Source organism: Procambarus clarkii, chromosome 18 (assembly GCF_040958095.1).
Source record: "Procambarus clarkii isolate CNS0578487 chromosome 18, FALCON_Pclarkii_2.0, whole genome shotgun sequence".
NCBI classification, from domain to species: domain Eukaryota; kingdom Metazoa; phylum Arthropoda; class Malacostraca; order Decapoda; family Cambaridae; genus Procambarus; species Procambarus clarkii.
In genome coordinates, this window is record NC_091167.1 from 43,386,638 (window position 1) to 43,402,445 (window position 15,808).

Consider the following 15,808-nt stretch of genomic DNA (forward strand, 5'->3'; position numbering starts at 1 on the left):
TCTGGACTTGTAATCCTAGGGTCTGGGTTCAATCCCCGGTGATGGCTGAAACAAAATGGGCCGAGTTTCTTTCACCTCCTGCTACACTTGCACTTCAGTGCCATTTCATTTTATCCATCTGTTCAGTCTTCTTTCACTACATAGTTTCCCATTCTTTCTCTTGAACCTTTATCTTCTCAAATCTCTTCCTACTTCTCACAGGTATGCATGTGTGATCTCCATTCTTTTTACACATTCTGGTTATGAACATGACACTTATTCTCACCAAGCACCATGTATAATCCTGTGACACATGCTATGCAGGGAAATGAAGCCTCGAAGAAAGTTTTAACACTTGCATCTGGCCTAGACATTTTAAATTTCATCAACATGTGGCTCCCTCTGTAGGATCACTTCTCAAAGGAAACAGTATGATGGTGTGGAAATGAAAAACTATAATGAATAAGGATCTTTATGTTTTTAAGATACACTATCATTACTGTATACTAGTGAACTAAATTTCTTAATTTAAAGTCTGATATATTGTATATAAATTTGTAGTACAGTATATATATAATGCAGAATACAATTTAATTAATTTCATAGTAAATAGGAGAACCATTTACATAGCAAACATCTTGTTAAAATTCGTCTTTACTTTTAAGAAAAATTCATGATGTTTCAAATACTTCTTGTATTCATCATCAGATCTAAAATACAAAAGTTAAATTAAAATAACTAGCAAAACAAAGAACTCATATTGGACAAGATGACATATTAAAATATAAGAGATGTAACAGCACATTAGTTCCAAAACAAAACATTCGGTTCAACTTGCATGAAGTGAACAAAGTCAAACTTGATCACCTCACTTAAGTTGAACAGTGTGTTTTGTTTTATACCTAGCGTCACTTTGTATCTCATTTTTTAATATGAAATCTTGTCCAGTATGAGTTCTTTGTTTTGCTGATTATTTTAATCTAACTTTTGTATTTTAGATCTGATGATGAATACAAGAAGTATTTGAAACATCGTGAATTTTAATTAAAAGTAAAGGCGAATTTTAACAAGATGTTTGCTATGTCAATGGTTCTCCTATTTATAATGAAATTAAGAATCCCAAAGAGAACATCTGTCTTGAATAGTTTAATTTTATTATGTGAAAAATATTAATAAATTTAATACCAGCAATATGGTACCTGTCCTATATGCAGACGTTTTATCGGTTACAACAGCTCATACTGTAAAATTTAACCATTCTGAAGACTGGAAAAGACAAATATTTGCTCCTTGGTAAAAAAAAACACTAAAATCTATCTCTAACTTTCTCTGCAAACGCCTTTAGATTTCCATAAACTTTAGATGGAGGACTACCTGAAAAGAAAAAATTTGTAAATGTAAACAATTTATGACTATATTGCTTAAGTGAAATAGAAGCATTTTTCTCAACAGATTATCTTCCGTTTATTCAGCAACAAAATTACTAAAAATCTTACCGAGAATCAGGTTACATATTGCTCTTCTGGCAATCTGGATATTTTGGTAAGAGCCCAATATATGGACACGAGAATCGGCCAATATAATACGAGTTCGTGTAGCATTCTCTATTGTGAAGCGTGTTTTGCCCCCTTTGCCAGCCACACGACCAATAGCTCTCGAGAGATGATCACCCTGCAGTGTCTGCTTCACTGTTGATTGTGAATCAAATAAAAATTTATTTCATCACCTTGGATGTCTATAATACTTACCAGTCTAGGCACTATTTAGTACAAATCAGTCCCAACAAAATGATAAAGCTATCCATTTCAATATGTATGAGTTCATTTTTTTTAATTTGAGTAAAATCTAAGAGAGATATATGACCGAACCTAACCTATCTTAACCTAAACTAACATAACTAAGTCAATAATTTATGTTCCTAATATAATATAACAGTAATAATTCAAATAAACCAATTGGATTTTTTAATAGAAAAAATCACTCAGCCTATTAGGCAAATAGGGCCTGCATAGTAGGCTGAGAAATGCGTTCTGGCTATTAGGTACAACATATATATATGTATGTATGTATGTATGTATCAGATGAACAGTTGTATATTTTGTTGGTCACTATTCATTATACTGGTTGAAACATCAACAAATGTAATATTCCATTAAGCAATCCTGAATGAAGTAAAGGTACAGATCACTGCAAAAATGTAGTTTTAATTATCTTAATACTATAAACTTACCATCTTTAATGTCAAAAGTCTCAAGATAAAGATCATCGAGTCTTATAAGAGCTAGAGAGTCATCAATATCGAAGCCATAAACAAATGCCTGTATGAAGTCGGCTGCCTTCTGGATGCTGTTTGGATCTTCAGTCTCTTTACTTGTCTGTTAAATTCAAATAAAAGTTACTGTACAATATTCAGAATGACAGATACAGAGCATTTTTATAATGTAATATTATCCAATTAGAGAAGTTAATTGTCTCTCTGACTATGAGCCAGAACCTGGCCCCCTCAGAGAGGCATGAGGAGCAATAGCCTATAGAAACCTCCGTGTGGTTGGAAGCATTCTAGTCTGCAATCAACCGGGTCAGGCACCCAGAAAGGTAGATGCCCCCAAAACAAACTCCTATTCTGGTTAAGAATTGCTACTGAAAGCCGAACTAGTAGACAGAACTCCCCGCAAATGAGCATGATGACCAAATGACCATGTCACCGCGCTGCTTGTCTGTGCAGCTCCCTCCTCCCCGGGGTGGGAAAGGAGGAGCCCTAGACCACTTACGCCAGCTATCCACACCCCAGTTCTTTGGCTGATGTGATTGGCAATGGTCGTGTGACTGGCTCCTGTTTTCCTGCCCTCCAGCTCTGTGCCTAGTGGTGTGGTGCTGTTTTCTCTGGTGGTGCACGAGTCAGGAGTAATTTCACAAGTACTCTGCTGCATGCGCCTAGGGTCACCGTCCCTAGGTGCCCTGTAAGTACTGCCCTTGGGGCCACCTTCCACAAGTCGCTACTTAACTCTACACTTATGAACAACATTTATGATACACTCGTTGAACTAACATCTTATAACATTTACTTACTTGATAAAATATTAAAAATAATGAGATGGCATGAATCACCATACAATGAAATGTCAGTTAAACAAAACTTTGCCACTTACCCTAATTTCTACATTCCTGGTTTTTAGGTTAAATCTGACTTGAAGCTTCAGGTGCTCAACAATGGGAGAATAGATCTTTTCCCAGCTTTCTTTTAAGGGAGTGTATCTGGAAAAAAATAATGATTCTACACTAAATGCTCTTTTGATAAGGTGTAGCACAATGCACCCAGTTCCTCTGCCAGCGTAACATCACTTCCTGGTAGACTTGTGGTCTATCACTTCCTAGTAGACTTGTGGTCTATCACTTTCTAGTAGACTTGTGGTCTATCACTTCCTGGTAGACTTGTGGCCTATCACCAAGACTCAAGGTCTCTGTACCTAGACACTTCTGGCCAACTTCAAGTTACAATTCTTCATTAATGCATGGAAAATGTTCTTGTCAACAAGCTGGTTGTATTTCTCTTTCTTTTTAAATGACAAGAAACATAGACATTATAATAACTGCGATACTCATATTATATTCTGTTAACAGTTAAAAACATTTGATCTGGAATCACAACATTATGCTAACAATTAATAAGTGCCATATATTTATTATATGTCGTTAAACTTAATCTAAGCTTGATTTTTTTTTATTTATATATACAAGAGTTTTTACACTCTTGTACAGCCACTAGCATGCATAGCGTTTCAGATAAGTCTTTAATCCTAATTTTCACACACACACATTCCCAGGAAGCAGCCCGTAGCAGCTGTCTAACTCCCAGGTATCTATTTACTGCTAAGTAACAGGTAACTTGGTATTTGAAACAAGAGTCTATCCAGATGAATTTACTCCTTACAGAGTATAAATCCTTTATATGAGTTTCAGTTAACCCTTTAACTGCGCAACACATCATATGATGTGTTCAGTGACTTGCAGTAACTTGCGCTCCACATCATATGATGTATTGGAGTATTACGCAAGATTTAAACAGCCCGCGGATACACGGGGTTCACCATACCTTCATCAGGGCTCTTGTAAACAGACGCCATTTAAAAAAAAAATCGTGGGCCAAATTCCCGGGTGTAAGGGGCCTCAGTATTGAGTGAGCTACCAAGCCTGACGCACGCAGCATGAGCTCACAACACTGCTGTTCAGCTTGTGACCACAGCATCGCCTAAAAATGCCATAATATACATTTGCACGCTATTATTTAGCGATGATATTATTACAGAAGACCCCTGACTGATAAAAATGACCAGGATTCTGATAATAGCAGGATTGTTGTGATAATTAGCGCTGTAGTGGGAGGAGTAATCTTGGTGGGGAGGGAGGTAGCATTGTCTGCTGACTCTGTGTGACCACCTTTTACTGTCTGGACTCGCTATACCAGCTTAGTTGTTCGCTATGGTAAACAAAACATGCAGATACTGATATATAACGTCTGTATATAAAAGCAAAAACAGTATGGTGGGAGGAGAATGGTGGCGAGTCAGGTGAGGTGAGGGAGGGAGGGAGTGGCAGCCAGTGGCAGGCTGCCACTGCCACTCAGCATACCAACTTAGTGGTTCTTTATGGTGAACACGAATGTAGATACTTATATATAACGTGTACATACAGTGTAATAACACTAGTCAGAGACCGGGCCATGGGGACATTGATCCTCACAACCACCTCAAGGTAACAGTAGATACTTCCATGCCTTTATGCACCTCTCTGATTATATCTAATCCTTTCTTATTTTTCTTAAAAGGTCAGGCCACATTCGTTCCCTGGCTGGCTCTAATTCTTAACTTCACTTTCAAAATCCAGTACCACAACACACACTAATTGACATTTTCCATACTACATAAATCTTAAGTCACAATTCCATTAATCATATATGTATTCATATGCAAATTGTCAAGTCAATTTCAAGCTATGCAATATATAATACCTGTTGTTTGGAACAGGGATCTTCCTCATCTCTGACAAAGCTACCTTCTCTTTTTTGGCTGGAGGGAAAGATGGACGAATTACTGCATCATCCTGAGAAATAAGAAAATATATGTTAAGCTTGTAAATAGCAATATATATATACAGGTGGTTGGGAATCACCAGAGACCAAATCAATCCAGCCAGAATACCAAGTCAGCATAATTACGCCCCTGTGATGTCAAACTTGTGACCACCAACCATAACATATAGCCCAGTTAAGTAATGGTAATGTATTCTCACAGAGATAACAACATAGGATAAAAACACACACTTATGTATATGTGAAATTTATGTAAAGATTTTCACCAAGTCTTTCGCACTCTCCTGCGTGCTTTGTCAAGGTCTAAGTACGTGGTTAGGACGAGACTTACATCTCAATGACTAATCGTTGAGATGTAAGTCTCGTCCTAACCATGTACTAAGACCGTAGCAAAGCACCCAGGAGAGTGCAAAAGACTTGGTGAAAATCTTTACATAAATTTCACAAATAAATAAGTGTGTGTTTTTATCCTATACAGCCCTGTATTCCTAGCACACACCAGGTGGAAGCACCATTGTAAGGAATCCCTGCCCCATCCAAAAAACCAGCGTTGAATGTAATGAAACACCATTTTCTGGGTGAGCCCAGGAGGCTCTCTGGAGCTATTGGGCTAATGTGTGATATATTAAACCTGGGCATTAGTCTATGGAGTTCGACCTACCAGGGACCATGCGCCAGAACCTGGCCCCTTCAGAGAGGTTTCAGGGAGCAATGGCCCTGGAAAACCCCCCCTGTGATTGGGGGTTTTACTTATCTGCCATCGACTAGGGTTAGGCACCCAGAGGTAGTGTTACAGTAAACTCCTGCTTAGGCAAGGAGATCCTGCCTATTCCTTTACTGCGTATTCAACAACATATTTGCATACTCAAGTGTAAGAAATTAACAACAATAATACATGCTCAGAAGCCTGTGTCTAGACAAGACACCAACCCAACCCGGATCAGCCGGGCTGTGGTGGGTATGTGGGCCTGCGGGCCGCTCCAAGCAACAGCCTGGTGGACCAAACTCGCAAGTCAAGCCTGGCCTCAGGCCGGGCTTGGGGAGTAGAAGAACTCCCAGAACCCTATCAAGCAGGTACCCCCCCCTCCACCCCCAAATTCCCGAGACACCTGTCTGGGGCCAACTCCACTCGCTGGTCGACCAGCTGAACCACTTGTCTAAGACTGCCAGTGATAGTTACCGGCACACCAGCACCATCTACACTAGGCCTGGCTGCATATATAAGCAGCTCAGCACCGGCCAGACCTCAGAATATTCTTAAGTGCTCTCAGCCGTAACATCTACTGTCGCCTTTCCAGGGAACTGTAGATGTGTACAGCTTTTTGTATATTGTGTTTTGCACCTTTCTTTGCCATTAACGTAACTGTGATATGTTTATATTTCTTTTTGCATTTTTGTATTGTGTAATCACCAAGTAGAATATGGGAATTGTTTTATTTGTTGTTTAAGTCATTTTTGTTATATTAAATATTTAAAGTTTTTCATTCTTTGGACTTTACGCACAGCTCTCACACCGTAAAGAGGTCAGAAGCAGTCTTATTTACTTTATTTTTTTTTTATTTAATGTGATTGGCATTACACCAGCCAGAATAGCCACTGCTCTCTTCTTTCACTTTTACGTCACAGTAGGCATAACAAAACAAACCCTACACGGTAAGAAACTAACAAGTAAAAACTGAACAGAGGTAGAGCTCCCTTTAATCCCAAGGAAACATGCAAACATCACACTCCACCGTTGCACCACTCGTCCACGCAGCCCTCCCCTTCCCAGGGGGAGTGGAGGGGGGGGAGCCCCAGACCTCCACACAGGCAAATCAGACCTCCAGTTCAGAAGCTAAGCATCAAAAACACGAAAAACTGCCTACTGGAGGGAGGGAGAGTTGCCAGAGAGCCAGGACACACACAGAAAATAGCATTTTATTACATTCAACGCAGGTTTTCCGTGGGGAAGCCTCTTCGGCCCCCCATGGAGCTACATCACCATAGACAAGGAAAAGAGGGGGGACATACCCAGGAGATGGCCACCACAAACTCCTCAACGCAAAGTTGAGACAACGGGCAGTAAACTGCGACTCAAAGCAACACAGGAATGCCCAGGAGTAAGAACGTTAAACAAAGAAAAGGTGGACAGGACTCTGTTCGACCTTAAAATCAAGAAAAGAAGGAAAAGGCTACAAACTAACAAGCCAACCACCTGGGCCAAAAGAGCAGAAATCCCTGTGCCAGAGGAGAGCAGGAAGCTCCCCAACCTCACCACAAGAACCCAAAGCCAACAAAAAACAGAGCCTTAGAAAAACAATCTTGAACCGAAGGGGCCACCACAAACCGAGGAGAAGAAAGATAGGAGAGCATCCTGTCCAAGGACCAGGACGGCTCAGGCGGCACATGAGCAGGCCAGAGGGAAACAAAGCATGAGAAAACTTACGGAACGGGGCAGAGGAGACAACGTAAACTGGAATGGCCCCACCAGCGCCGCACGATACGAGGCGACAATATTAGACACCAAAGAACAGTCCTGGAAAGCCAACCCGATCCAAAAGAGAAGACAACCCACTAAGAGAAAGAAAATGGTGGAAAATACGCCAGAAAACATAATTTTAGCTCTTAAGTGGGACACCATCAATGAAGTTACCTGACTACCATACAAATGGTGATAAACCCACATCAAAAAGACCAGATGCGAAGAGCAGAGAAGAAGACTGAACCAGCTGTGTACTGGATTGGTCCGACCTGCTGTAATAGGCAGAGCCGCAGGAAATGCCCAGGTTTGCACACCGAGCAAGCAGCGCCTGGGAACCAAGGCTAGGCCGGCCACCAAGCGGCCACAAGGGCAACTCTTCCTAGGAAGGACTCCAACCAAGCCAGAATCCGAAGCAACAGCTAGACCAGGGGAAAGAGGTACAGGTAACCCTACCTCGACCAGTCCTGCCGAGAGGCATCTACTGCAACAGCCTCGCAGCTGGGAAAGGCGCCACATAGATCTGGAGATGCCGAGACCACACCGATGCAAAGAGGCCTACTTCCGGAGGTCTGTATGTTGTCCGGCAGTCAATGGAAGGAGTCGGCAGCGACCGTTCATTCTATGGACAGAGGAATGAACTGAGACAGGACAACGGACTCCCCGGATATGAACTGCACGGAAAGCCAAACCCCTAGAATCCAGCAAACAAGCCAATTGATGCGACCAGCCCCAATGAGGCAAGGACCGACGGGACCGCTGCGGTTCAGGCAATGAACCACCGGAGACAGTCTGAATGGAGTCTGATGGTCAAACCCTGAGCGACCCAAACCCTCCGAAGTGAAGACCAACAGCCGCGAACTCCCGCACCGTGCTGTGAGCCCGACGGAAAGACGGACCCCACCGCCCCTGGCCGGCCTGGTGAGCACTGGTCACAAAGCCCCAGCTGAGAGCCAACGTGTCCATGAAGACATTGAGTGAAGTTACAGGTAGAAGCCAAGGCACTGAACGCCAAAAAACCCGAAGAGGAAGCCAGCGATGCATCAACCGACGTAAGGCCCCTGGGGGTCGAACCCAGCAATCACAAGAAAGGCAGAAGAAATGTCCCCAAAGGAACCAGAACAGCCGACGAAGCCAAACCTGACCTGATGGGTAGACCATCATCGCAAAGTTCAGGCTCCCATATAGACCCTTGAGCAACCACCGGGTGACCCGGGAGCCCCCCCCTCAAAAACCAAAGCATGTGGGACCGCACCCGAAGGAGAGACTCCAAAGGAAGAAACAAGGAAGCAGTCTGAGCGTCCCACACAAGGCCCAGCCAGGTCTGAACCTGGGAGGGAACCAGATGGGAATTCCGCCAATTCACCAGGAACCCAAACCCGGCTAGCTGGGAAAGAACCAAATCCCTGGCGAGCAGACACGTGGACCGACTGGAAGTCCAAACCAGCCAGTCGTCGAGGTAAGCCAACACCCAAACACCTAACAGATGCAGACGGGCCACCACGACCCGGGTAAGGCATGTGAACACGCAATGTGCCAGGTTCAACCCGAACGGGAGACAACGAAAGCAGTAACTCTGACACCCCACAATAAAACTGAGTCAGTCCTTGAACCCTGGATGAATCAGGATGTGTCAATATGCGTCCCTGGACACCATCCAAGCACTGGCTCCAACAGAAGCTGGACCCGGGACAGAGTGGTCATCCGAAAGGAGGGGTAAAAAACCCAGGGGTTCAGACCGGACAAGTCCAGAATGAACCGTAGGTCTGCACAGACCCATTTCGGAACTGGAAACAGGCGGGAAACCCGCCTGAGGGACATTGTCATTTTGACCACGCCCAAGCGCACCCACTCCAAGACGACCCCACACTTCTACTCCCCAAGCCCGGCCTCATAAACACGCCCAAGCGCACCCACTCCAAGACGACCCGACACTTCTACTCCCCAAGCCCGGCCCGAGGCCAGGCTTGATTTGTGAGCAGTTTCAAGCACTGGAAAAATAGGACAGCACTAGCATAGCTCTCATCCTGTATCTACACTTAAGTAATTACAGAAAACAAAGCAATGGCCCACTTTTGAACAAAACATTCAAAGATAGTCAACACCACTTATCTGAAAACAAAGTTGAATGTGGGTCCTACAACATGGTGCAACCCATGCTGTACAAGCTGTATGAATGAAGTGGCTGGCTGACAGGGACTCGGCCTGCCATATGGTGGCAGTAAGGCCACTGCCTTACTGTGGGATGTTTACCACAAAGCAACAATTATTTATTTTCTTTCCCTCAGGGTTACAGATTTCCTTAAAAGCAGTTGCTTGTTCTTATATGCTTATATTATAAGGTCGGTTTTTTCTCAGGTTTGGAGTGATCTGTGATCCCAAACCTCCTTTCATGTCATAGAGCCAGACTCTGGTCCTGGCTCTCAGGTAGCTTGAGTGGGACTTGGAGGCCTGGTGTCATTCCCTAAAGCTTGGCAGCTCCTGTGAAATAACTTGGACAGCTGCAGAGGGAGGGGAGGCAAGTGTTGGGGGCCTAATACAAATACACTGTACATGAGCATTAGAAATTGGAAAATTTCTAATGCACACAATATTCCAAATGCCTTTTCATTTATTATAACTTTCCACAAATGTTTTCAATCACTTTATCTAAATGCAACATAATACTAATGTTGAATAAATTGGCCTTAAAGAGCCAACTTTAACTGTTGTTTTCTTTTGTAATATGTTGACCTTACTTAAAAGCATTCTGGCAATTATTTATAAAAGTTACAAAATCTCAGAAATTCCACCCTTAAATAATATTCTTAATCAAACTTGCATTTTAAGTTTGTTTTCTCCTTTCACTTAATGAGCTAGAATGAACCTACTGTTAGTTAGTTGATCAAAATACTGTACAATACAGTACCTGTTCAACATCCATTGTGGTGTCTTCCTCAATCTTCCTCTTCTGTGGAGAAGTTTTTTGCTGTACCTCTGCTATCCCATCTGCAGCCACAGACTTGGCCATAATCTTTGGTTTCACTGATGCCATCTTTCAGCAAAAGAGTAAATCCCTTGTTTTACCTAAAAAGAAGACAAAATGAAATGAAGGAGTTGAATGGAATGAGGGATTTGAATGTAATGAGGGAGTTGAATGTAATGAGGGAGTTGAATGTAATTTAACACCAATTTCTGGGTGAGCCCCTGTGGGTCCTTGAAACTATACACTGAGATAGTACTACAGTATCTAATAGGTCGCATCAGCTGTCGAGTTCAATGGATCAACTGGGGACCAGCGACAGAGTTGAACAAGGGAACAATGGGAACAGGCAACAATGACATTTGTATTTACCACTTCACCAAGAAAGGCAACCTGGAAGTCAGTGTATCAAAACAAACTCCTGTACTCCTGGATTCAAAAAGAGACCGAAGCCTCGACACCTGCTTAACCACTGTGATGTGCTGTGCTTATTGTGAAATTCTGGCTGTGCGCCGAAAATCAAATGTTCGCAAGAGAGAGAGAAAAAAAACTTTGTAAAATGTTAAATTCCTTCTCTGAACATGTACATGTAAAAAAAAAAAAAAAATAACAAATTCAACTTACTTTGGCTGTGGGAACATTGAGAAAGTGGTTAAACGAAGGGAAAAACAAATGTCTTGACAAATTTGTAGTGAGACAAACAAGTACAGAACCACAACCAGGTCCTAGTGGTATTCAGGCAAAACGTAGGAGAGTGAGTACCCCAGAGAAAACATCACTGCCTGATGTGATAATGGAAGGGGACTCCCCTTCCAAACAGTAACAACTCTCCTCCTCCCCCCTCATCACCATCTTCCATATGCCATCCAGAGCCCTCCATAAAGGCAAGATAAACTTAGGTACTGTATTGTAGTTAGAAAAAACATTGTGTTCAGTATAAAATGTATTTGTATGTTAATATTTTGAAGAGTGGGGAACGGATTAATTCAAATCCCTTTATTTCTTATGGGAAAAATCGCTTCGACTTACAATATTTCGACTTACGATCCATCTCTGGGAACGGATTAGCATCGTAAGTCAAGGCCCCATTGTATACTGTATGTAGAACCTATACCAGAAAAATATTTTAATTAAAACCAAAGATGTGTTTTAAAAAAGTTGCTTTTCTCATCACTGGCCATTCCAACATGATTGCACATTTTTTTAAATCCTATACATAGGTTCAGATTCCAATAAGGAGCAGAAATGCATCACAAAATATTGTCACCTAGTATGGCAAGAAAACCACAAATTATTATTACAAATACCATCTCAGTTTGCCTGATATCACAAAATGTAGTAGCCCCATTAGTGGTATAAGTGGCTCATGTACAAGCCATCTTGGCATGCCAACTGTAACTGAATATTTTACAAGAACTCTAGTAGTCAAATAAGCATCCTAAAATACAGTTTTATTTACAATTTTCAGATTCAACATACCTTGAGGCTCAAAAACCCTCGGTTCGGTGGCAAGTAACTATGTTAGCCTCTAGAGGCTTTTAATGTATTTAAGACAATGACAGTAGCTTACTGAAAACAAAGCAATGTCACTTTTTCAACTTCAGGTAATGGTATGCTAGTCTCAATCTAATAGTACAGTAGTTAATGAATACATCTCCATGACCTAATAATGTACTGTACATATTTATTTATTTTTTATTTATTTATAAACAAGATGGTAAATTGGGTTTAAGAGAGTACATAGCATTGATGTTTTACATTCTTGTAAAGCCGCTAGCACACAAAGCTGTTCAGGCAGGGCCTTAATTTATCAAATAATTTTAAGTAGGCAATTTCTAGCAAAAATTTAAATGTTTACAGGTACACTGTAAGAAAGTATAAAAGATACATTGTAAGAAAGTATAAAAATTACATTGTGTAAACAAATTGCCAAAAATCACTAGGTATATTAAAGTATAATTGAAGGGTTATCAACAGGTATATTGTAGCATAATTTGAGGATTATTTCAAGGTATAATGCAGTAAAATATCCATTCAATATAACAATCATGATATAAGATAATAGCAATGATTACAATGGTAGTTGTATGATTTAAAGACATATATTGGAAGATTGGGTAGAACTAGATACAGTGTTTCAAGTACTAGGTAGGAAACTATGAAGATGAGATTAGGTACTTGTTTGGTTTTATTTTTAAATAAGGCAAAAGTTGGACAGCTTTTCAAGAACATACATTTATAGTGGGCTATTGTACACACTTGTCCTCCAAGATCGACATTGAGTGAAGGAGTGACCTCTGGCAGCAGTTGTCAGAAGGAGAAACCTTCACGCAAACTGCACTTACCATGAAGAAGCACACTTCTGGGGCTACACACTACAATATTATCTTCTAACCTTGACACTGGATATAGGAATGATCTCTAGGCTACATACATAGTCAAATATATTAATATAAAATATAGAGATGTTTAAAAGTAAATATCTTTCATATAAGGAACGGTTGAAGGACTCGGTGTTCTTAACAACACTGCAAATCAGGCTTGACAGGGAAGATCACATTGAAACTTTTAAAATACTAAACAATTTGAGGATGTTGATCCAGACAATTTCTTCAAAAGGTCAAATGTAACACAAACAAGGAGCAATGTTTTCAAGCTCAACAAACCACAATATAGGACTGAGAACAGGAAATGTTTTTTTCACCCAAAGGGTTATAAACCCATGGAACCGCCCACCAGCCGAAGCCGTAAATGCCAAGACAGTTGAATTTCAAAATCCAACTTGAAAAGATTATCAAGGTAAATGAGAAGACCTTAAACAAGCCGCCAGCTTCCTGTACTCATTGAGGCCAGTAGTGGACCCCCAGGTAAACACAGGTAATATTGTCCTCTAACCTCTACGCTGGATGTAGGAGTGACTTCTGGGCTACATACATAGTACAGTATTGTCCTCTAATCTTTACGCTGGACGTTGGAGTGACTTCTGGGCTACATACATAGTACAGTATTGTCCTCTAATCTTCACGCTGGACGTTGGAGTGACTTCTGGGCTACATACATAGTACAGTATTGTCCACTAACCTTTACACTGGGAGTAAGAGTGACCTCTGGGCTACATAGTACAGTATTGTCCACTAACCTTTACACTGGGCGTGGGAGTGACCTCTGGGCTCCTGGCTACACACACAGGTGCAGGAACTGGGCTACAGCAGATAGCTCTCCACTAGGATGTTTACCTTTGAGTCACACGTGTGCCACTGGAAAATATCTACCGTCTACATGCCTAACAAAAATAGTGATTTTCCGAAATATATGTTTAGTTCTATTTATAAATAATTTGAGATATTATAATGTCCCAGAAAAAATTATGTTTTAAAATGTGGTAAGAATGCATTAGTCTCCTCCGTGGTGTGGTGGTAAGACACTCGCCTGGCGTTCCGCGAGCGCTATGTCATGGGTTCGTATCCTGGCTGGGGAGGATTTACTGGGCGCAATTCCTTAACTGTAGCCTCTGTTTAACGCAACAGTAAAATGTGTACTTGGATGAAAAAACGATTCTTCGCGGCAGGGGATCGTATTCCAGGGACCTGCCCGAAACGCTACGCGTACTAGTGGCTGTACAAGAATGTAACAACACTTGTATATATCTCAAAAAAAAAAAAATATATAGATAGAGCTAGTACATACAGTGCCTAAAGCCACTATTACGCAATGCGTTTCGGGCAGGAATCTGCCCGAAATCTGTCTGACACACTGGAATCTGACCTCTCAGTTGGGTCAACTCATGTACCGTATTCCAAAATTGTGCAACTAGTGCAACTATGTTGGAATAAACTAACGCCCGAATAAAAATGTTTAAAAATCTTGATAACTTGTTAAACAAAAATTATTTATTGGTCAGAAGTTTTTTAGTTTAGTTCTAGGATCTGAAAAACCTTATAGGTAGAAAGAAAGCTTAGTACAAAAAGATTAAGAATGGGGAAGTCAGTTTAGAACAAGAATTCACACAACTGGTTAGAAATGTTAAAAAGAGATAAGGAGAGCAAAAAGAAACTATGAATTTCGTATAGCAGGCCAAGCAAAGGCAAATCCTAAAGGTTTTTTTCAGTTATATTGAACAAAAGTTAGGGAAAGGATAGGTCCATTAAAAATCGAGACAGGTCAGATAACGGATAATGACGAAGAGATGAGTAGTATTTTTATTAAATATTTTATCTCTGTATTTACTAAAGAAGAACTTAACTCTATGCCTTCAGCCGAACAAGTCTATGTGGGTGGGGACGAGGACAGGTTGACTAGTCTAACAGTTACCAAGGGATGATATTATTAAATAGTAAAATTCAAACCAAACAAATCCCCAGGGCCGGATGAAGTGTTTGGCAGGGTGCTTAAAGAATGCAAAGAGGAGCTTTGCGATCCATTGTCTACCATATTTAATAAATCATTAGTCAGGCAGAGTGCCAGAGTCATGGAAGGTAGCTAATGTGGTACCAATTTTTAAGAAAGGAGACAGATCACTTGCATCAAACTTTCGGCCAATCAGCCTAACGTCTAATGTGGGAAAGTTACTTGAATCGATAATTGCAAATACCATTCGTTTTCATCTTGAAAAACATAAAATTAATAAACGAGTCACAACATGGTTTTACAAATGGCCGATCATGTGTAACAAATTTGCTATCTTTTTATTCCAGCATAGTTGAGGCAGTTGATAGTGGTAAGGATTGTGATGTTGTGTACCTTGACTTTAGCAAAGCTTTTGATACAGTGCCACATGAAACACTGATTAAAAAGATAGAGGCTCGTGGTATTAGGGGTGCTATATTAAGTTGGATTAGGGCATGGCTATACCAAAAGAAATAGAGTTAGTATAAATGGGGTTAAGTCAGAGTGGGAAAATGTGTTAAATGGAGTGCCTCAAGGCTCTGTATTGGGACCTCTGTTGTTTATAATATATATAAATGATTTAGATTCAGGTTTGAGTAGCAACATTTGCAAATTTGCCAATGATACACAAATCGGTAGGGAAATTAACCAGGAAGAAAACTCACTATCTCTTCAAGTTGATCTAAATAAGGGTTTGAAATGGTCAAAAGATTGGCAGATGCAGTTTAATGCCGATAAATGTAAAGTTCTGAGGCTAGGTAATGATAGAGTTACAAGATACGAGCTGGATGGTGTTGAGATTGCGAAGTCGGATTGTAAAAGGGATCTGGGTGTTATGATTAGTAAGAATTTAAAACAAAAGGATCAATGTATGAATGTTCAAAATAAGGCAAATAGGACACTGGGATTTATTAATCGAAGCGTTAGTAACAAG

At 40.9% G+C, this 15,808-nt stretch overlaps 1 protein-coding gene across 1 annotated transcript; it reads right to left on the bottom strand.

Moving 5' to 3' along the window:
* Window positions 1-437: 437 nt before the first annotated feature.
* On the bottom strand, window positions 438-13,784 carry l(1)G0004 (lethal (1) G0004). The gene is made up of 7 exons (XM_045736881.2): window positions 13,628-13,784; window positions 10,435-10,592; window positions 4,988-5,079; window positions 3,129-3,234; window positions 2,210-2,354; window positions 1,476-1,667; window positions 438-1,353 (listed from the first exon to the last, which is right to left on the bottom strand). The coding sequence occupies exons 2-7, from the start codon at window positions 10,558-10,560 to the stop codon at window positions 1,286-1,288; spliced, it is 729 nt and encodes a 242-aa protein (XP_045592837.1). The 5' UTR covers window positions 10,561-10,592; window positions 13,628-13,784; the 3' UTR covers window positions 438-1,285.
* Between the last annotated feature and the right edge of the window lie 2,024 nt (window positions 13,785-15,808).